General features: G+C 43.6%; 1 protein-coding gene across 1 annotated transcript; it reads left to right on the plus strand.

The window, feature by feature from the left end:
* The first annotated feature begins 12,078 nt into the window (after positions 1 to 12,078).
* Positions 12,079 to 20,739, plus strand: LOC123136409 (uncharacterized). Its single transcript, XM_044555764.1, has 4 exons — positions 12,079 to 12,388; positions 12,686 to 12,954; positions 14,862 to 15,073; positions 19,772 to 20,739. The coding sequence occupies exons 1-4, from the start codon at positions 12,198 to 12,200 to the stop codon at positions 20,321 to 20,323; spliced, it is 1,224 nt and encodes a 407-aa protein (XP_044411699.1). The 5' UTR covers positions 12,079 to 12,197; the 3' UTR covers positions 20,324 to 20,739.
* Positions 20,740 to 24,173: the final 3,434 nt, after the last annotated feature.

Raw genomic sequence — 24,173 nt, forward strand, 5'->3', positions numbered from 1 at the left:
AGTTTGGTAGGTAGGTACCAAAGTAATCCCGGCAAGGAACACTGGACAGCGGTCAAGAATATCCTGAAGTACCTGAAAAGGACAAAGGACATGTTTCTCGTTTATGGAGGTGACGAAGAGCTCATCGTAAAGGGTTACGTCGACGCTAGCTTCGACACACATCTGGATGACTCTAAGTCACAAACCGGATACGTGTATATGTTGAATGGTGGAGCAGTAAGCTGGTGCAGCTGCAAGCAGAGCGTCGTGGCGGGATCTACATGTGAAGTGGAATACATGGCAGCCTCGGAGGCAGCGCATGAAGCAATTTGGGTGAAGGAGTTCATCACCGACCTAGGAGTCATACCCAATGTGTCGGGGCCGATCAAACTCTTCTGTGACAACACTGGAGCTATTGCCCTTGCCAAGGAGCCCAGGTTTCACAAGAAGACCAGGCACATCAAGCGTCGCTTCAACTTCATCCGTGAAAATGTTCAAGATGGAGACATAGATATTTGCAAAGTACATACGGATCTGAATGTCGCAGATCCGTTGACTAAACCTCTCTCGCGAGCAAAACATGATCAACACCAAAACTCTATGGGTGTTCGATTCATCACAATGTAACTAGATTATTGACTCTAGTGCAAGTGGGAGACTGTTGGAAATATGCCCTAGAGGCAATAATAAATGGATTATTATTATATTTCCTTGTTCATGATAATTGTCTTTTATTCATGCTATAATTGTATTATCCGGAAATCGTAATACACGTGTGAATACATAGACCACAATACGTCCCTAGTAAGCCTCTAGTTGACTAGCTCGTTGGTCAACAGATAGTCATGGTTTCCTGACTATGGATATTAGATGTCATTGACAACAGGATCACATCATTAGGAGAATGATGTGATGGACAAGACCCAATCCTAAGCATAGCACAAGATCGTGTAGTTCGTTTTGCTAGAGCTTTTCCAATGTCAAGTATCTTTTCCTTAGACCATGAGATCGTGTAACTCCCGGATACCGTAGAAGTGCTTTGGGTGTACCAAACGTCATAACGTAACTGGGTGACTATAAAGGTGCACTACAGGTATCTCCAAAAGTGTCTGTTGGGTTGACACGGATCGAGACTGGGATTTGTCACTCCGTATAATGGAGAGGTATCACTGGGCCCACTCGGTAGTGCATCATCATAATGAGCTCAAAGTGACCAAGTGTCTGGTCAGGGGATCATGCATTACGGTACGAGTAAAGTGACTTGCCGGTAACGAGACTGAACGAGGTATTGGGATACCGACGATCGAGTCTCGGGCAAGTAACATACCGTCTGACAAAGGGAATAGTATACGGGGTTGCTTAAACCCTCGACATCGTGGTTCATCTGATGAGATCATTGAGGAGTATGTGGGATCCAACATGGGTATCCAGATCCTGCTGTTGGTTATTGATCGGAGAGCCGTCTCGGTCATGTCTACATGTCTCCCGAACCCGTAGGGTCTACACACTTAAGGTTCGGTGACGCTAGGGTTGTATGAATATAAGTATGCAGCAAACCGAATGTTGTTCGGAGTCCCGGATGAGATCCCGGACGTCACGAGGAGTTCCGGAATGGTCCGGAGGTAAAGAAAACTATATAGGAAGTGCTATTTCGGCCATCGGGAAAGTTTCGGGGTCACCCGGTATTGTACCGGGACCACCGGAAGGGTCCCGGGGGTCCACTGGGTGGGGCCACCTATCCCGGAGGGCCCCGTGGGCTGAAGTGGGAGGGGGAACCAGCCCCTAGTGGGCTGGTGCGCCCCCCCCCCTTGGGCCCCTCCTGCGCCTAGGGTTGGAAACCCTAGGTGGGGGACGCACCACTTGCCTTGGGGGGCACTCCACCCCCTTGGCCGCCGCCCTCCCTTGGGAGATTGATCTCCTAGGGCCGGCGCCCCCCTTGGGGGCCTATATAAAGGAGGGCAGGAGGGAGGGCAGTCGCACCCAAGTCTTGGCGCCTCCCTCCCCCTGCTACACCTCGTCCTCCTCCCGCAGCAGCTTGGCGAAGCCCTACCGGAGTTCTGCTGCATCCACCACCACGCCATCGTGCTAATGGATCATCATCAACCTCTCCTTCCTCCTTGCTGTATCAAGACGGAGGAGACGTCACGCTGACCGTACATGTGTTGAACGCAGAGATGCCGTCCGTTAGGCGCTAGGATGTCTGGTGATAGGATCACGACGAGAACGACTACTTCAACCCCGTTCTTTTGAAAACTTCCGCTCGCGATCTACAAAGTGGTATGTAGATGCATCTCCCCTTTCACTCGTTGCTTAGATGAACTCATAGATGGACCTTGGTGAAACCGTAGGAATTTTTTTTATTTTCTGCAACGTTCCCCAACACTACTTTCCAATTCGAGAGAAGGTACAACTACCTCATCAAGTTCTACTTTCCTCCCACTCGCTTCTTTCGAGAGAAACTCCTTCTCTAGGAAGGACCCATTCTTAGCAACAAAGATCTTGCCTTCGGATCTGTTGTAGAAGGTATACCCAATGGTCTCTTTAGGGTATCCTATGAAGACACACTTCTTCGCTTTGGGTTCGAGCTTATCAGGCTAAAACTGTTTGACATAAGCATCGCATCCCCAAACTTAAGAAACGACAACTTAGGTTTCTTGCCAAACCATAGTTCATACAGTGTCGTCTCAATGGATTTAGACGGTGCCCCATTTAACGTGAGTGCGGCTATCTCTAATGCATAACCCCAAAACAATAGTGGTAAATTGGCAAGAGAAATCATAGAACGTACCATATCTAATAAAGTACGGTTACGACGTTCGGACACACCATTACGATGTGGTGTTCCATGTGGCGTGAGTTGTGAAACAATTCCACACTATTTTAAATGAAGGCCAAACTTGTAACTCAAATATTCGCCTCCGCGATCAGATCGTAGAAACTTTATTTTCTTGTTACGATGATTCTCTACTTCACTCTGAAATTCTTTGAACTTTTCAAATGTTTCAGACTTGTGTTTCATAAAATAGATATACCCATACCCACTCAAATCATCTGTGAAGGTTAGAAAATAATGATACTCGTCGCATGCTTTCAACACTCATCGGACCGTATACATCGGTATGTACTATTTCCAATAAGTTTCTTTAGCTCGCTCCATTGTTCTGGAGGAGTTTTAGTCATCTTGCCCATGAGGCATGGTTCACAACTATCAGATGATTCATAGTCAAATGATTCCAAAAGTCCATCTGCATGGAGTTTCTTCATGCGCTTTACACCAATATGACCTAAAAGGCAATGCCACGAGTATGTTGCACTATCATTATCAAATTTGCATCTTTTGGCCTCAATATTATGAATATGTGTATCACTATGATCGAGATTCAATAAACCATTTACATTGGGTGTATGACCATAGAAGGTTTTATTCATGTAAACAGAACAACAATTATTCTCTGACTTAAAAGAATAACCGTATTGCAATAAACATGACCCAATCTTGTTCATGCTCAACGCAAACACCAAATAACATCTACTTAGGCTCAAACACTAATCTCGAAGGCATAGGGAGTGTGCGGTCGTGATCGTTATCAACCTTGTAATCACTTCCAACACACATCGTCACCTCGCCCTTAACTAGTCTCTGTTTATTCTGCAACTCCTGTTTCGAGTTACTAATCTTAGCAACTGAATGAGTATCAAATACCTAGGGGCTACTATGGATACTAGTAAGGTACACGTCAATAACATGTATATCAAATATACCTTTGTTCACTTTGCCATCCTTTCTTATCCGCCAAGTATTTGGGGCAGTTCCGCTTCTAGTGACCATTCCCTTTGCAGTAGAAGCACTGAAGGAAATATGCCCTAGAGGCAATAATAAAGTTATTATTTATTTCCTTATTTCATGATAAATGTTTATTGTTCATGCTAGAATTGTATTAACCGGAAACATAATACATGTGTGAATACATAGACAAACATAGTGTCACTAGTATGCCTCTACTTGACTAGCTCGTTAATCAAAGATGTTTAAGTTTCCTAACCATAGACATGAGTTGTCATTTGATTAACGGGATCACATCATTAGGAGAATGATGTGATTTACTTGACCCATTCAGTTAGCCTAGCACTTGATCGTTTAGTATGTTGTTATTGCTTTCTTCATGACTTATACAAAGTTTCTACAACTATGAGATTATGCAACTCCCGTTTACCGGAGGAACACTTTGTGTGCTACCAAACATCACAACGTAACTGGGTGATTATAAAGGTGCTCTACAGGTGTCTCCGAAGGTACATGTTGGGTTGGCGTATTTCGAGATTAGGTTTTGTCACTCCGATTGTCGGAGAGGTATCTCTGGGCCCTCTCGGTAATACACATCACTTAAGCCTTGCAAGCATTATAACTAATGAGTTAGTTATGGGATGATGTATTATGGAATGAGTAAAGAGACTTGCCGGTAACGAGATTGAACTAGGTATTGGATACCGACGATCGAATCTCGGGCAAGTAACATACCGATGACAAAGGGAACAACGTATGTTGTTATGCAGTTTGACCGATAAAGGTCTTCGTAGAATACGTAGGAGCCAATATAAACATCCAGGTTCCACTATTGGTTATTGACCGGAAACAGTTCTCGGTCATGTCTACATAGTTCTCGAACCCGTAGGGTCCGCACGCTTAACGTTACGATGACAGTTTTATTATGAGTTTACAAGTTTTGATGTACGAAGGTTGTTCGGAGTCCCGGATGTGATCACGGACATGATGAGGAGTCTCGAAATGGTCGAGACGTAAAGATCAATATATTGGACGACTATATTCGGACTTTGGAAAGGTTCCGAGTGATTCGGGTATTTTCGGGGGTACCGGGGAGTTACGAGAATACGAGGAAGAAGCAATGGGCCTCGTGGGCCAAGTGGTGGAAGAGAGGAGGCAGGGCGCGCGGCCTTCCTAGCCCAAACCAAATTGGACTAGGGGGGCAGCCCCCCTTTCCTCCTTTTCCTCCATCTCCTTCCTTCTCCTTCTCCTTCCCTTCCTTCCCCTCTCCTAGTTGGACTAGGAAAGGAGGGAGTCCTACTCCCGGTGGGAGTAGGACTCCTCCCTGGCGCGCCCTCCCTTGGCCGGCCGCCCCCTCCCCCTTGCTCCTTTATATACGGGGGCAGGGGGGCACCCCATGACACACAAGTTGATCATCATGATCGTTCCTTAGCCGCGTGCGGTGCGCCCCTCCACCATATTCCACCTCGGTCATATCGTCGCAGAGTTTAGGCGAAGCCCTGCATCGGTAGAACATCATCATCATCACCACGCCGTCGTGCTGACGGAACTCATCCCTGACACCCTGCTGGATCGGAGTCCGGGGATCGTCATCGAGCTGAACATGTGCAGAACACGGAGGTGCCGTACGTTCGGCGCTTGGATCGGTCAGATCGTGAAGACGTATGACTACATCAACCGCGTTGTCATAATGCTTCCGCTTACGGTCTACGCGGGTACGTGGACAACACTCTCCCCTCCCGTTGCTATGCATCACCATGATCTTGCGTGTGCATAGGAATTTTTTTGAAATTACTACGTTCCCCAACAAGCACTTAGTTTCAGGCTTAGGTCCAGCTTTGGGCTTCTTCACGGGAGTGACAACTTGGTTGCTATTCTTCTTGAAGTTCCCTTTCTTTCCCTTGCCCTTTTTCTTAAAACTAGTGGTCTTGTTAACCATCAACACTTGATACTCTTTCTTGATTTCTACCTTCACTGATTTCAGCATCCCGAAGAGCTCATGAATTGTTTTCGTCATCCTTGGCATATTATAGTTCATCATGAAGTTCTAGTAGCTTGGTGATGGCGACTAAAGAACTCTGTCAATCACTATCTTATCTGGAAGATTAACTCCCACTTGATTCAAGCGATTGTAGTACCCAGACATTCTGAGCACATGCTCACTGGCTGAGCTATTCTTCTCCATCTTTTAGGAAAAGTACTTGTCAGAGGTCTCATACCTCTCGATACGGGCATGAGTCTGAAATATAAATTTCAGCTCTTGGAACATCTAATATGCTCCGTGGCGTTAAAAACGTTTTTGAAGTCCTGTTTCTAAGCCATAAAGCATGCCACACTAAACTTAAGTAGTCATCATATCGAGCTTGCCAAACGTTCATAACGTCTTCATCTGATCCTGCAATAGGTCTGTCACCTAGCAGTGCATCAAGGACATAATTCTTCTGTGCATCAATGAGGATAATCCTTAGATCACGGACCCAGTCCGCATCATTGCTACTATCATCTTTCAACTTAGTTTTCTCTAGGAGCATATCAAAAAATAGGGGAGCTATATTGTGAGCTATTGATCTACAACACAGATATGCAAAAACTATTAAGACTAAGTTCATGATAAATTTAAGTTCAATTAATCAAATTACTAATGAACTCCCACTTAAATTAACATCCCTCAAGTTGTTTAAGTGATACATGATCCAAATCAACTAACCCTTGTCCGATCATCATGTGAGATGGGGTAGTTAGCAATGGTGAACATCTCTATGTTGATCATATCTACTATTTGACTCACGTTCGACCTTTCGGTCTCCAGTGTTCCGAGACCGTGTCTGTACATGCTAGGCTCGTCAAGTTTAACCCAAGTATTCTGCGTGTGCAAAACTGGCTTACAACCGTTGTATGTGAGTGTATAATCTATCACACCCGATCATCATGTGGTGCTTCAAAACGACAAACTTTGGCAACGGTGCATACTCAGGGAGAACACTTTTATCTTGAAATTTAGTGAAGGTATCATCTTACAATGCTACCATCGTTCTAAGCAAAATAAGATGCATAAAAGATAAACATCACATGCAATCAAAATATGTGACATGATATGGCCATCATCATCTTGTGCTTTTTATCTCCATCTCCAAAGCATCGTCATGATCTCCATCGTCACCGGCGCGACACCTTGATCTCCATCGTTGCATTGGGGTCGTCTCGCCAACTATTGCTTCCACAACTATTGCTAATGCATAGGGATAAAGTAAAGCAATTACATGGCGCTTGCATTTCATACAATAATTAAGAGACAACGCTAAGGCTCCTGTCGGTTGTCGATATTACAAAACATGATCATATCATACAACAACGTATATCACATCACGTCTTAACCATATCACATCACAACATGCCCTGCAAAAACAAGTTAAACGTCCTCTACTTTGTTGTTGCAAGTTTCACATGGCTACTACGGGCTTCTAGTAAGAACCGTCCTTACCTATGCAAAAACCACAACGAAGATTTATCAAGTTTGTTGTTTTAACCTTCTTCAAGGACCGGCCGTAGTCAAATTCGATTCAACTAAAGTAGGAGAAACAGACACCTGCCTACCACCTTCATGCAAAACAAGTTGCACGTCAGTCGGTGGAACCAGTCTCATGTACGGGACATGTAAGGTTGGTCCGGGCCGCTTCATATTACAATACCGCCGAATCAAAATAAGACGTTGGTGGTAAGTAGTATGACCATCACCGCCCTCAACTTCTTTGTGTTTTACTTGTGCATATCATCTATGCATAGACCTGGCTCGAATACCACTGTTGGGAAACATTGCATGGAAAACAAAAAAAATCCACGCACAAGCAAGATCTATCCATGGATATGCATAGTTACGAGAGGGGGAGAGCATCTTCATACCCTTGAAGATCGCTAAGCGGAAGCATTTATCAACGCGGTTGATGTAGTCGTACACCTTCACGATCCATCCTGGTCAAGTACAGAACGTACATCACCTCCGTGTTCAGCTCGATGACGTCCTCGCCTTCTTGATCCAGCAAGAGGGGCGAAGTAGTAGATGAGTTCCGGCAGCATGACGGCATGGTGATGGTGTTGGTGAAGAACAATCTCCACAGGGCTTCGCTAAGCACAACGGAAACTATGACGGAGGATAAACTAGAGGGACGGGGTTGTCGGCACACGGCTTGGTGTATCTTGATGTGTTCCGGGTGCTAGCCCTACCCCTCTGTTTATATGTTGAGCCCTGGGGTCTAAACGTGGAGAAAGAGCCTCCTCAAAGTCGGTTTTGCTCGCAAGGAAGAGTCCTTCTCGGACTTCCAGGACCAGATGCCACAGTCCTCGGCGTCTGGCCTAGACGCCATGGGCCTCGGTGTCTGGCCCAGGGTCAGGCACCAGGGTCTCCGGCGTTTTGACCCTGACCTCTGCAAAACATCCTTTTGCACCGACCTAAAGCTACGTGGGCCTTACCCCTTGGCCTAACCATATCATCCTATATATCAATCTTTACCTCCGGACCATTCCGGAGCTCCTCCTCGTGTCTGTGATCTCATCTGGACTTCGAAGAACATTCGGTCACCAACATACATAACTCATATAATACTATATCGTCAACGAACGTTAAGCGTGCGGACCCTACGGGTTAGAGAATGATGTAGACATGCCCGAGACGCTTCTTCGGTCAATAATCAATAGCGGGACCTAGATGCCCATATTGGTTCCTACATATTCCACGAAGATCTTTATCGGTCGAACCTTTATGACAACATATGTAGTTCCCTTTGTCCGTCGGTATGTTACTTGCCCGAGATTCGATTGTCGGTATCTCCATACATAGTTCAATCTCATTGCCGGCAAGTCTCTTTACTCGTTCCGTAATACATCATCTCGTAACTAACTCCGTAGTCATTTTTGCTTGCAAGCTTATTATGATGTGTATTACCGAGAGGGCCCAGAGATACCCCTCCGATACTCGCAGTGACAAATCCCAATCTCGATCCATGCCAACTCAACAGACACCTTCAGAGATACCTGTAGAACGTCTTTATAATCATCCAGTTATGTTGTGACGTTTGATAGCACACAAGGCATTCCTCCGGTATCCGGGAGTTGCATGATCTCCTGGTTGAAGGAACATGTATTTGACATTAAGAAAGCAGTAGCAATAAACTGAACGATCATATGCTAAGCTAATGGATGGGTCTTGCCCATCACATCCTTCTCCTAATGATGTGATCTCATTATCAAATGACAACTCATGTTTATGGTTAGGAAACCTTAACCATCTTTTGATCAACGAGCTAGTCTAGTAGAGGCTCACTACGGACACGATATTTGTTTATGTATCCACACATGTATTTAAGTTTCCGGTCAATACAATTCTAGCATGAATAATAAAACTTTATCATGATTAAGGAAATATAATAATAACCGTTTTATTATTGCCTCTAGTGCATATTTCCATCACACCTTACACCGTGGGAAATGCCCAGTGGCACCGACGAGCGGGACCAAGGGCAACACCGGCCCACCCGTCATCTATACATCACAGGTGTGAGAGCGGAAAATAGGTGCATCAGCGCCGGCCAGTTCCTATGGCTCGCCCATGCCGCACGACGCGGACTCCGCGTGACGAGACACGAGACGCAACAGGACTGGCTCACCCGAGCAAAATTAACCCAAACAATGGAAGGCATCGCCGAGTCCACCAGTCATCGTGCGTCAACGATAAAAGTCTGGGTCAAAAACAGCTTGTAAAAATCAAACAATCGTGCACACGCGTTGACCCGACCAAGCCTGACCGAACGGCAAGAAATGAGGCGAAATCGGGCGACGCTCGGGACGGCGGGTCGCCCCGGAACCTTATATGTTAAAATTACCAATCAACGCATTTTAAGATCCTCTTGGTGACTGTTTTGCTATTACCCCACATGAATTTCCATATATCAGCTTCATTGCTATGTTTGATCTCATCCAGTTGAGCAGCAAGCTGATGAAACTATTTTTGGCTTTGATAGTGGAAGCTGGAAAAGATTATAACAACTCTCCATGTTTTTTTGGCTTTGCAACATATATCATATCATGCTCAATAAAAGGAGTGGTGCTCAGGTATTCTTCTCGTCATAATGTGACCCTTCTAAAGATCATTCCAAAGCTTTGCAGTGTCCCCCTTATGGACCTCACATAGAACCTTTCTTCTGTAAAGATCAATTAAGCTTAGGCAATCCCTCCACCAGAAAGAGCCCTTGTTAATGCTAGCATGTGGCACGGTCTATGTAATAGGCTTGCCATATAAGCTTGACCCATGAGATATCCTCATGATCATAAAATTTATGTAGGTGCTTGATCAATAGTGCATTGTTCTATACTATGAGATTAAGCACCCCAAGCCTCCTTGATCTTTGGGTTTGCATAACATTTTCCAACTGGCAAGGCAAATTGCCTTCTTGTTGATATCATTACCATGCCATAAAAATATCTGCTGGACTTATTGACATGACCTAATATGGTGATGTGAACTTTGAAGGAGCACATAGAAAATATGGGCATGGATGCAATGACATAGTTGACATAAGTAAGTCTGCCAGCATAGTTCACAACCAACACGATGATAATCTTTTATCATTCCTGGCAATGATGGGCATTAGCTCATGAACAGATAGTTTGGTGGTTCCTGGTGGGAACTCTAAATAGGTGAATGGTAAGCTATTGATGTAGGGACCAACAGAGTAAAACACAAAGATTTAGGGGCCCTGCTGGGACAGGGTCCTGACAACTACATCTCGCTTATAGCGAGACGGAAGCAGCTCTCGCGCGAAGGAATCCCCTTTCTCATCATTTTTGGGCCGGCCTGTTCTCTGTGTTTTTTCGTAGTCGCTAGTTTTCTCATCGCTCCATCGAGTTGTTCGTTGGTTTTGGTCCGATCGTCTACTTTTTTCTTTTTCTTTCTAATTTTCATTCTTTTTTTTTGTTTTTTCATGGGTTTCTTTGGTTTTTCTGTATTCTTTGTTTTTTTCACCGGTTTTCTTCGCTCTTTTCATGATTTTCCCTTTTTTTCTTTTCTTTCTTTTTCTTTGTTTTTCTTTGTTTCTTTTCTCCGCTTTCAATAACATTTTCTTTGTTCCCTATTTTCTTTATTTTTCTTCCGTTTTTCTTTATTTTTCTTGGATTTCATTGGTTTTCTTCATTATTTTTTGTTTTGTTTCTCGGTTTTCACCTTTTCATTCTTTTGCATTGGTTCTTGGGTTTTATTTTTTTGTTTCTTTTGTTGGTTTTCTTTGGTTTTTTCTTTCTCTTTTCGTATAGAACATGAATGTTTTTTTCTACACATTTTTTTCAAATACATGAAAAAACCCATATGCATTTGAACAGTTTTCCTGGACATGTTGAACATTTTTCTTAAACATATATTTTGATGTCAACTTTTTACATACACATTCAACTTTTTTTTACACATTAGGAACATTTTTCATATACACGTTTAACATTTTGTAAATACACGATTAACATTTTTTAATATGTATATTTTTTTATGCATACCTTTTTCTATACATTTCTACATCTTTTGTATATGTCAGATTATTTATGTATACGTTTATTTTATTTTTCAAATACATGATTATTATTTCTTCAAACATAACCTTGACATTTATTTTGGATCGACAGGAGTATAGTTTGGGCGTATGCTTTTTTCCACGCACATTGTACCTTTTTTGTATACATGATAAACATTTTATATGCACATTTAATAATTTCCAAATGCATGATTAATATTCTTGAAATCATATACTTTTTGCGTCTACCTTTCATGTAAACATCGTACATTTTGGTATACACTAGGAACTTTTTTATATACACATTTAACATTTTCCAAGTACATGATTAGCATTTTTGAAACCATATACTTTTTATTTCTACTTTTTGTATAACATTGTACATTTTTGTATACATCAGTAACATTTTGTATGCACACATTTAACATTTTTCAAATACATGATTAACACTTTTATCATATGTATATGTTTTGATGTATAATTTTGCATATACATTGTATAGTTTTTTATACATTAGAAACAATTGTATATACATGTTTAATATTGTTTTAATACATGATTAACATGTTTCAGTTTTTTGTATAAAGTGATTTTATAATAGATACAAGCAAAATAAAAAATAAAGAAAAAAGAATCCAAAAATGACCCTCGCAAAAAAAAAATCAAAAAATGCGAAAAAACGACAAAAAAAGCGTTTAAGGTCTGTGTCCTCGCTGGGCTGGCCCATTCTCGCAAGCGCTTGTACAGGCAGCCAAGTTGGAGCGACGCCGGCTGCACAGGATACGTTCCCCGACCATGAGCACGCCTAAAAAAAAAAGGCTATGGGGGCCGATGTATAGGGTCGCCTGCCGCCGCCAAATCCGTGAGGACCTGAGGCGGCGGAGATGCAAAGCGTCTCACGATCGATTATTGGTCTCTGCGCATGGCCTCCGGCGCTTGGGCGCTGGCGCTCTTGCGTCGGCAGAGTAGTCTCCGCTCCGCCTCGCCGGTGGCCAATAGCGCGCGAGGGACGAGATGCTTCACTCCTTCTGTCATCATCAGCCCATTCGAATCGGCATCTGGATCTTCTTTCCAGGTCTGTTATGGCCTCCTTTCATCTCTTACTTCAGAACATGTACCGTGATAATCCTGTGCCTTGTAATGAACTTTTGGATCTGGATTCTGGCCAAATTAAATTAAAGAAATTGGTATTTGTTGGATTAAAATTGCTATTAGGTCGAATCAGAATTGGAAATATAGAGTTTGATTATTTCACTAATTAGGGTTCCTGGCGGTTCTGTGATAGTATGCATTTTTTTCTAGATAAAAGTGCGATAGTATACATCTTATTTGAGCCGGATGTTAAGATTTGCTTTTATGTTTGCACAACTAGCTGCAACAAGGAGAAGCAGAATAAGCCACACTCGTACAAACCCGAAGGTTGTGCCACTATCAAATGCCTAGACACTGCAAATACGAGGGAGAAAGTAACCAGTGTGAAGAAGTTAACCAATGAGGTCACAGATAGCAATCCCACGAAGGTTGCTGATATATTCATCCCGTGTATCTACTCAAATAGCAGCCACCGTGATGGAGCCATATACAAGAACAAGCTTTTCACGGAAAACTGGTTTGATATCGACATTACCGACCACAACGAGAGTATGTATCCAAATTACTAAATCAGCTTCCCCATTTTATCCATATTCTTGAATGAGTATTTGCTGCACAAGTCCATGTTGGTGAACATCTGAACGGCTTTAGGGTGTAAAAATGGAATTAATCTAGACAGCTCTAGTCTATTGGTTACTGTATTTCATGATTGGACTTACTTTGCCAAGTTAGATGGCCCAAAGTCAGCTCATGTTGGCGGCAAACTCCAACCTCAGGCTTGGGGCATCCAAATTAGATCAGGTTGAACCGTTGAAGAATTTGTTTTGTGCATATGTTTCACAGCATGGGTTTGCACTCAATACTTTTACATTATTGATTATTCCTAGGGCATTTGACAATTCAGGTGATTAATTGATATATTTTCTGCTAGGGCTTTGCGGATATAATTGTACCATCTTCTTTATTTATAACACCATTCCGCCCGTCCACAAATGTAAGCATTTCTAGGATTTTAGGACAGATAAAGGAGTAAGGGAAAATACTATGATGCCCCTCACTAAAGTAGCCAGAGTAGCTCCTGAATGGCCAGCGTGAGAGAGGTTGGGAGATAATTTGGTGAGGGTTGCTTTGATGGAGGTTGAAGACTATTGAGATACTTTATGGACAAAACGTCAGGAATTGCTTACACTTGTGGACGAAGGGAGTATTATACCTAACCTAACCTTTTTTTGTCCAATTTTGCAAAAACTTGTCAGAAAGATAGGACTGCATCAAGGGTCAGCTTTGAGCCCTTATCTTTTTGCCTTGGTGATGGATGAGGTCACAAGGGATATACATGGAGATATCCCATGGTGTATGCTCTTTACGGATGATGTGGTGCTAGTTGATGATAGTCGGACGGGGGTAAATAGGAAGTTAGAGTTATGGAGACAAACCTTGGAATTGAAAGGGTTTAGGCTTAGTAGAACTAACACCGAATACATGATGTGCGGTTTCAGTACTACTAGGTGTGAGGAGGAGGAGGTTAGCCTTGATGGGCAGGTGGTACCTCAGAAGGACACCTTTCGATATTTGGGGTGAATGCTGCAGGAGGATGGGGGCATTGATGAAGATGTGAACCATCGAATCAAAGCCGGATGGATGAAGTGGCGCCAAGCTTCTGGCATTCTCTCTGACAAGAGAGTGCCACAAAAGCTAAAAGGCAAGTTCTACAGGACGCCGGTTCGACCCGCAATGTTTTATGGCGCTGAGTATTGGCCGACTAAAAGGCGACATGTTCAATAGTTAGGTGTGGTGGAGATGCGTATGTTGAGATGGATGTGTGGCCACACGAGGAAGGATCAAGTCCGGAATGATGATATACGAGATAGAGTTGGGGTGGCACCAATTGAAGAGAAGCTTGTCCAACATCGTCTGAGATGGTTTGGGCATATTCAGCGCAGGCTTCCAGAAGCTCCAGTGCATAGCGGACGGCTAAAGCGTGCGGAGAATGTCAAGAGAGGTCGGGGTAGACCGAATTTGACATGGGAAGAGTCCGTTAAGAGAGACCTAAAGGATTGGAGTATCACCCAAGAATTAGCTATGGACAGGGGTGCATGGAAGCTTGCTATCCACATGCCAGAGCCATGAGTTGGCCGCGAGATCTTATGGGTTTCACCTCTAGCCTACCCCAACTTGTTTGGGACTAAAGGCTTTGTTGTTGTTGTTGTTGTTGTTGTTGTTGTCGGAAAACTCTTGGATAATAAACTTGCTTAGATGAGTCTTTTGAAGCACATTGGTAATTTTTGTCACTCGTACATTGAGCTAACCGACAATATTCTTATATTCTTTAGGCAGCCGTTCTCTGCAACTTAGCACAATACTTGGGGCAACTAATTGTTTACCCTTTTTGTAGTATGTAATTTCTCTAGTCTATGAACTAATAATTGTTATATGTTGTGTAATCTTTGGTGAAGCTCGGTTGGAGCCGATGATGTTCTCAAAGGCAATCAAAAAACTTTATTTTCCATGCAACATGTTGCAATTTTTCTCATTGATGTTGGCCGAGTGTTCCATCAACCATGACCCCATAGAATTGTATGGGTATATAGCTGTGCGGGATGATAGGGATGGCATGCGTAACTATGTTCTTAATTATAGCAGGGATGATCCCATCATCACACAAAAGGTACAATTCTAAACTTATCTTTAATCATTGATAATTGTTATTTTATATTTTAAGCTTAATCCTATTACATGCGTAGAAGAAATGAGGTTCAACCTACATACAACTCTTGATGCTTGTTACAAAAAAATATATTTGAAATCGTAAAAGCTTGGGATAGAGGATATAGTATGCAAGATAGAGAATGGAAATGTTGTATTAATTGTCGCCTTAGTTTTTCTAATAGAATTATTATTTGCCCCATGTGATCCCAAATTATGTTGAATTTACGGTTCGACGCAGTAATTATGACCATACTTGAATAACCATAATGTACCATAATGATATGGCTCGTTTGGTCAATGGAAGTGGCAAGGGGTGATAGCCTGTTTACTTACTAGGGAGACTAAACAACTGATTAGGTCGGTTTAATTCTTACTTGCTTCCCAAAATGTTCTGTTGTTATCATCTTACTAGCGAAATATATCTTGAGACATCAATCTAGAGGCATTTTTTATGAGCGTAAGTGAGCTAATTTATTTACTACCTCGTGACAAGAGTCAACGTCCTCGTCTCTATCTACCATCGTGCACCTCTTTGGTTCATTTCCTTTGGTTTGCATCTCTTCTTTCCTACCCATATGGCCATATCATGAAAGATACTCTTTCGCGTAAATGGGTCCTTTCCGTTTTCCACTTGTCCAACCAGTATTGTGTGGTCATGTCCTTTCATTCTGCATACTACTATTTGATGAGTGTTGCAACGTTCGTCCACTCGTCATCACTCTAGCGTTCCTACCAGTTAGAGCATCGACCCATAGTGTTACTTCCATATTCTTTCTTCTCCTCCTTCCCTCGTGAAACAACTTGAGTTTGCATTCCCCTCAATATCGCTGCTTATTGTCGCTACTTGTTAGTTTACTTCATCACCGCAAAATTTCCTTGTCGAGACTTATGAGGAAGAGTGTGGTACAACCCGAGGGCGTGTTTGCTTGTTACTGTGACCCGAGGTCTCATTCCTTGCTGCAACTTATGAGAAACAGTGTGGTACAACCCCATACTGATTTCCTTGAGGGGAAGGTACAATCGCCGTTGAGTCGGAGGATGATGACAAATGGGTAGCCGTACTGTCGTATGCACGCGTCATGTGGAATTATGGAGGCCCAAATGGAGCATCACCGATCAAGGAGGCAAGCCTTTGCGAGTTACTTGGCAAAGGGGCTAGAAGTTCGCTCGTACTCGGTCTAGACTCCTACCCATATATGACGAGGACATCTACATGTAGGAGAAGCTCATCGCCATCTAACAACTATATTGTGTTGTCCAAGACCCCGCAAGAAGGACCAAGCAGATCTGGCACATCTCACCTAGATCGATGATCATAGCGCTGAGTTGCTTACGAACTCGTCGGATTCACTGTGTAACCATGTTTGTACTCTTCTCCACATATTAGTCAAGGCGGGAGTAGTGCTATTACTCCTGACTAGGGGGACGGAACCTGGCTAAATTGTGTCTTGGCACCCCTATTGACATGAGGTGATGTTCCAATGATTACATAAATCATGTACTACTACCCTACCATTATGAAGCGACCAAAATTACACTATAGTTGGCATCGACTGCGGGTACATTGCGTTGTCGGATCCAACTTATGTAGAAGTGAATCCCAATGAAGCAACAAACTTGTGATAATTCATGCAAACTCCACGTTAATTGTTCCCACGCAAGAGCTAACTATCAAGAGTTCTCGCGACTCATCGATATGGAGCTTGTAGAGTTGAAAGACGAATCTCCTAGATCGCCAAATGTTAACCACTTGTGGGGTGGTTTGTCTGCCACATGTTAACCACTTGTGGGGTGGTTTGTCCAGTTGAGAGTTGTGAGATAGGGAGGGATGCCAAGGGGTTGTTTGGTTAGAATGTAGAGAGTCCAATTATAAAATGGAATGACGGTTTAACAAACTAAAATCACATTTGGCTACTCTAACCAATTCTTAGATATGCAAAACTGGACTATCTGAAACCATAATTTCTAAGAACATGCTATATCTCTCTCGCCGATCCTGTTGGGCACATTCATCAGCCGAAGAATAGAATCTGCAGGTCCCGGTGACTGACAACAGTCGTGACGGGCCTAGTGGTTTGCCACACCTTGAGGCCGCCCTCTAGCCGAAGCTTCCTCTGCACCGTTCGTCCTAGCCGTTCCCACCATCAAGGTTAGCTCCTTGAGCATTTGCGCACGTGCGTTCAACAGTCGGCGGATCAAATCGATCTAGTCGGTTGCCCTAGATAGCTAGCTTCTACATGTGCATGTATGCGGCATTCTGTAGTTGACAGATTGAATTGATCCAACTGCGTACCCTCGATAGCAAGGCTCTACATGTGCGTACATGTATGCGCCTGTCATTTTGTGCGTTTGGTAGATGGCGGATCAAATCAATCCAACAGCTTGCTCGACTACATGCGCGTGTATGTGACCGTCCGATGAGATCGATCAACCAACTATCTTGTACTTGTACCCCAACAAAATTTGACGAGAGAATGAGAAGATCACGGAAGAACAAGAATAGTCTGAATCGTTATCTAAATGACAAACACACTTCCCAACCCAAATATAGTCTTCTATACATTGATTATTAACAGAAAAATTAGTAAAAATGGTTTTGCTAAATATCAAGTAAAAACTCGTATCTATAACCAAACGCATTTGCTATCCAAACAACCACTAAGGTCGTGACCAGGAACATCGTGTTGCTCACCCTCAGTCCTTGACCCCTAGATCATATTGGTCGAAGCGCATATTCTGTTCGACGAGTTCAATTATTCTAATATCAAACCCTACCTGTGACGCTACCATTTGGTTGTATTGCCTATGATCAGCTTAGCATTCATCACGTCTTGATCGGTGGCGAGAGCTCCCTTAAGACTAATATGATCAAAAAAGGACCTCAAGCAGATGATAGTCCGACGATCCGTAACAAAACAGACTTGTGTTAGGGGCGACCCACAAGCCATCTAGATGAGTGGTGCAGTTCTTTACGTCGCTATAAGGTGACATGTGAAGGAATCCACTTAAAAGAGTTAATAGATACATAACCATTGCTTTATAAGCTTATATTTCAGATAGACCGGAACAGGGTCGATTATCATAGGGAGTAGTGCTCTCTTGAAGTTGTTGACTTTAAGATGCCTTACAATGCCCTCCTAGGCTGGCCACATCTCGCTTAGGTTTTTGTCGTTCCAAGCTAGCGACCAAAAGGCGTCATCGTAGTCCATAGTTCCTTGTGCATGCGGTGGATTGTGATAGACAAAGCTTGAAGTTGGTTCCCCGGTCATCCAGCGGGACCAAAACTCACATAACTATCACAAGTAACCCACAAGGCATCTTTTCCCCTAAAAATAACTACTATACATCCTTAGCACACCACCTTGCCACCTTGGTCGATAATGATCCTTGTGGGCCTTCAAGGCCTGCGCATACCTAGTCCAATACGGCTTATACTGTACACACGCCGCTAGGATACGCTAGTACGACTGCCCATTGATATGGTGGACGATGTCATCTAGGTTGAAATGCATCCAAAGAGAGGTAGAAATACCAAGGCCATTAGAGAAGGTTGACCAAATTAGAGACGGTTATCCCTTGTGATCATTGGTTGAAGCATTCATTGTTCCTGCTCTAGGTCCTCGAGTTCTTTGGAATACAGGTATTCCACATGACGTCCAAGTTGATCCTTCGCCTCGCTATCTTCGCCCAGATGGCAATGGCTTCCCTGGGACGCTGCCGAGCACAACGCTCTGGCCATTATTTCAGCCCGACAAAGTTTAATAGGACAAGACCCCAAGTTTTGCACATCTCTAACTTGTCGCCCTGGATAGTTGGACCTAGGCGCCCAACGAGTTTCTAGAGATTCCAATCACGTTGTCATGGGGACTCCTTGTCGTGAGATGGGCGATTGTGTCCAAAGAGGTGGCTGACCCTAAGTTCCATAGGGTGTGTTTGGTCTGAGCCCCAACTAGCCAAACCAACATTTAGCATGACCAAATAAAGGGCATGGCCATTTTTTTTAGCCGGAACACCTTCCATTCTAATTATGAGGAACCGACCAAATCGGCGGCCATGGCACGGATTACATCAGGCGGAGATCTGAATACCAAACATGCTGGCTATCAGGATACCTCTGGCAATCATAGGCAGCCAAGGTGTGCGTTGGGAGATTACAAGCCCTAGGACAGTATATGACTTTGTAGTCTATGAATCCGCTGCAACGAGAATTTGGCTTCAGAGAATAACAAGTGGGCCATGGTCAAAAGAGGTAGAAGTGATCGCTTGCTGTAGGACCAAATCAAGGGCATGCCCGTTATTTTGGTAAGGTGGTGTCGTTTGAATTATAGCCATGTACACATGCCAAGTTTTTGGCAAGACTTGTAGGTTTTTCAAGAGTTCAGGATTTATGCTATCATTTATCTGAGTTATTGGCTAACGTTCATTTGTAGAACTCATTTTTTTATGTGAGTTTATGATTTATGTGACCATCTATTTTAACGGTTGGTACTTGACTAATGTTCGTTTGTAGAACTCAAATTAGTTTGCTTTCTAGGAGTTTAGGATTCGTGCATTTATTGCAATTGTTCGTACATGGCTAGTAAGGATAGTTTCCAGTTTGGATATTTCTTAGTTTACTATGTACAGCTATAAATTAACAACAACAATAATTTTATAGGGTTCTTCCATTCAAATGACTGGACCTAAGAGAGCCATCGAATTGGTTTCCCCTGTTTTAATAGAGTTTGATATGAGGATCAAGAATGGAGGGCAAGAAGAGGAGGATCTGCAGTTGATAGATGGAGCAATATCATGCCATGACCGCAGATCATGGAAACCAGTCAAACATCGCATTAAGGGCAATTGTGGTGCTGTTGACATGTCTTTCGCATGTATTGAGCAAGCAGTGGAAGCGACAATAGAAGTAGTCATATCAGAGGTGCATAGTAGTTTCAGTTTATCTCTGCGGTCCTTTGTTTATGTTTTGGAAGACTACGAAGAAACTCAGCTTTTCCATGGCTCTATTGATCAATCGTGTGGCTTGAGAAGGTTTGTGCTTGCTGTCACGCATGGTGACATGATGATATTGAAGTTCAGGTTTGGTAACAGTAATGTTGAACGCCGACGTTCTTTTAAAGCTGAGCTCTACGGATGTTCTAGTCGACAGATAAAGCATGAGCTCGCTAACATCTCAGTCAAGGTGAATTGGTCCACAAATTCAGCTTTCTAGGCTCATGGCAATGTTGATTAGTCACGTTCCATGCGAAGATCTATGGTTGCTGTTAACGTGGGAAACTTTGATGCTATTGAAGTTCTTTCTTTTTTGTTGGTAGCTTACCAAGCTGGTCGCTTGGTGCTGTTGAAGCGTTAACGCCCCTTGCTAAAGCTATATGGTCGTGCTAGTCTGACAGACAACATGGAGCTAGCTTCTGTCATGGGGAAAGTGAAATGAAAAGAAGCCAGGTAAACTACAGTCTGGAGCTCGCTTCTATCCTGGGGAAGATGACCAGTTGGTGATACTTATTTTGGAACGGAGGGAGTAATGTAGCACTGGACGGATGTGCCCTTTATTACATACTGATTTTGCGCTGGAACTGAGATTATTGTTTACCTTAACCCCCCATTCTATTTAGCTGTTGGAATGTCTGCTTGTTTTTAAGTTATTTTTATATGTGTCACTAGTGGTTGGGGCCCACCAATGTGGGCCTCCTGAGTGTTCCTTTGTGTTGCCATGTTGGCTCTCTACATTAGGCTGCCTTGTGTTGGTGCTATGTTGGCTCTATACATTGAGATGGCCTATTTGTTACTCCCTATGTAGCAAGAAAAATGTTCTTATATTATGGGGCGGAGATATGCAAAATGTGTTAACAACCTTATCAGCAAGCAAATATATGAACTCGACCCATTTGAGGCATGTCTCCTAAGGCTGAATTTCATCAGGCTAGTCGTGGGCTATTGGATTAGAAGCAAGATAAGCGTCCGATCTGCTAGCTAGACCCACGCATAGAGGAGCGTGTCTAGGTGGTTAGTTTGGATATGAATTAACTGCGATTTGTTTTCATAATGCTTCCGTAAATCATGTCTATCCTATTTTAATCGTACATACATGGAATTAACCCCCAAATTAAGCCCATCGCTCTTGGTCCACGCATACAGGGTTGCTTCTAAAGCAAATATTATTTCCATTATTATCCAAATTTGCCTCTTGTTTTCAACGTGTTATTTAAATATTTTGCTCCCACAGTTAAAATTGCTTCCATGGAGAATCAAACTTTTTGTGATTTGGTATAAATTTGTAGTTATGTAATGTTTCTTTTTTACTTCAGAAACATTAAAAAAAATGCTTTTGCCTACCAGATAGTTGTTTCTGTACAATAAGACCTTTCAGTAATGGAGAAACATTATCATGAGTATGTATGCTTTAAACATATCAGCGTTGTGTTTCCTGGGAACACAATTATACAAATGTGCTCAATTTGCATAGATGGACAGAAAATTATGCTTCCATAGTTCCATGTGGATTCTCCCGATTCCCTCGCATGCATCATGCACTCACTAGACCTTGGCCTAGGTATCTAATCCTCTAATTTTGATTCTTCTGTTCATAATTTTTTAGGGAAAGAAAATCAGTCGGCTTTTTTTTTTTTGAGGATAGCATGTTTGGCAGTATCTGACAGTCCACCTCGACCTGGATTGGGCCATTGAAATATTTTGCCAGTTCCGGAGTCCGTGAAGTAGCGCCATGCTCTCTGCTTTTACCACTGCCCCACAATGACTCACGTTACGTCCCATCGACATATAAACTAGACCTTGGTCATTTCTTGCAATCGCTCCACCTGCACTTTCTCCCTATGCAGCTTCAAAAGTCGCATCTGTGTTTAATTTGGCCACACCGGCAGCAGATACTATATTGGTGGTGTTCCTTTTGTCTTGTGAGGCACGCACTTCCTCATCAAACTTCCTTAAAAACGCCACTGATCTCGAGATACATTCTTTCCCATTCCCGTGGACTATGTTTTCCCGGAAAAAACATGCACGCCATAGTAACATTAGCACCCTACTTCTCTCTTCCTCGTTACATGCAATAAGGAGGCCCTGAAGCCAGTCTTCCCCCTTGTGCCAGAAGGATCTTTCCTTCGGAATCTTCCAGTACTTCCTCATCTCTTGCATGAGCGCTCTGCTCTTTGTGCAGGTCATCACCGCATGATATTCGTTGTCTCCCGCAGTGCCGCAGATGTCGCATATGTTGCCCGTGGCCAACGTACGTATGCACTTATTGGCTTTGGTTGCCAGGGTGTTAGTGGCTACCCTCCACGCAAATATTTTGATCTTCTCCGGCACTCTCGTTCTCCAGATGCTATCCTAGATACTCCGGTTATCTCTGCTTGCAGTAGAACTAGAGGTCTGCGGTCCCAGTCCCTTGTCGAGCATGGCAAGTTTGTAGGCGCTCCTTACCGAGAAGACACCGTTTCTTTCATAATGCCACGCTAGTCCTCGGCCTCTACTTGTGGGATCCTGATCTTGAGGATCTCCGTAGCATCGGACGGGCTGAAGATCCGCTGAATGAGTTCTTAGTTCGAGCTCCTAGTGATGGGATCTATGAGTTGGTTTACCCATCTTATCCTTGATCTACATGTGAAGCTAGCTGCTTTCAAGCCTTCGCTCCTAGGGATCCATTGGTCCCTCTGTACTTGTATGCTCTTCCCGTTCTCCACTCGCCAAATGAGACCCTTCTTGAGAAGTTCAAGTCCAAACTCAATCCCTTTCCATGGTTGTGAAGCATCAGTGGCAAAAACTGTGTCCAGTAGCTCACCATTAGGGTAGTATTTGGATTTTAGTACTCTTGCACACAGGCTCTCCAGCCTCTGAATTAATCTCCAACCTTGCTTGGCCAACAATGCTTGATTAAAATGGTGCATATCTCTAAATCCAATGCCCCCGCCTCTCTTCGGCCTTATCATCTTGTCCCACGCCATCCAATGCACTCTCCGATGGCCGTCCTCCTCTCCCCACCAGAATTCCCTTATTAATCTCTCATACTTCTCGCAAAAGCCCATGGATAGCTTGAACACCCCCATGGTGAATGTAGGCAATGCTTGGACAATCGATTTTACGTGCACCTCCTTTGCTGCGTACGACATTTGTCTCCCTGACCTATTATCACATATTTTCATGAATCTCTCCATTATTGGTTGAAATTTCTCATTTTTCATTCTACCCTCTGGTGTTGGCAGGCCAAGATACTTGTTCTCGAAAGTGGATGTTTCAACCTCTAGCACCCTTTTAATACCCACTTGGATAGTGTTTGGACATTTTTCCGAAAAAAGTAAGGAACACATATTTGCCCCCACCACATACCAAATCCCAAACATGGCGAATCAAGAGACCGATAAGAATAAGGTGGTGCTGGTTCAGGAGGAAGAAGTGGCATTGAACGGCAAGGCCGTGCTATGCACAAGGCCTATGGAGCTAGGTGGATCGTCTCAGGGGCGCGGTGATCTGTACCGCACACCAGAGGCAAGGGGAGTGGAGGCACCACAGGAAGAAAGGTATGAAGTGGCAAGTGGAGTGTTCCCAGTCAGCATGGCGGTGCAAACCACACATGTGGTGGCCATGGATCTGTCAAGGGAGAGGGCTTCCATGAGGTCTAGGTGGATAGCAATTGGCCTGTTCTTTTCTATGGAGCTTTTCAGTGTCAGCGGGCTCTTCCAGGAACTTAAGAATAAGTGGGGGCTGCGTGGCCGCCTCAACTACTCGCCGCTCAAGAACAACAGATTCCTTCCGGAGTTTGAGCACGAAGGGGATCGCCGCTTCATCCTCAATAACGGGTCATGGACTCACCGTGGAGACACGTTCCTGATGGTGGAGGTGGATGGTACTGCCAGGCCAGCAGATGTGATGGTCGCCCACCTGCCAATATGGGCGCACATCTTCGATGCCCCGCCCATCATGTTCTTTGAACCAGTTGCCCGCGAGCTGTGAAGGAAGTTGGGAGAAGTAATGGAAGTTGATGTGGACACTCAGGGAAGAATTTGGGGTGAGTCAATTAGGGTCAGGGTTAAACATGATGTTGATGAGCC

This window comes from Triticum aestivum, chromosome 6B (assembly GCF_018294505.1).
Source record: "Triticum aestivum cultivar Chinese Spring chromosome 6B, IWGSC CS RefSeq v2.1, whole genome shotgun sequence".
NCBI classification, from domain to species: Eukaryota; Viridiplantae; Streptophyta; class Magnoliopsida; order Poales; family Poaceae; genus Triticum; species Triticum aestivum.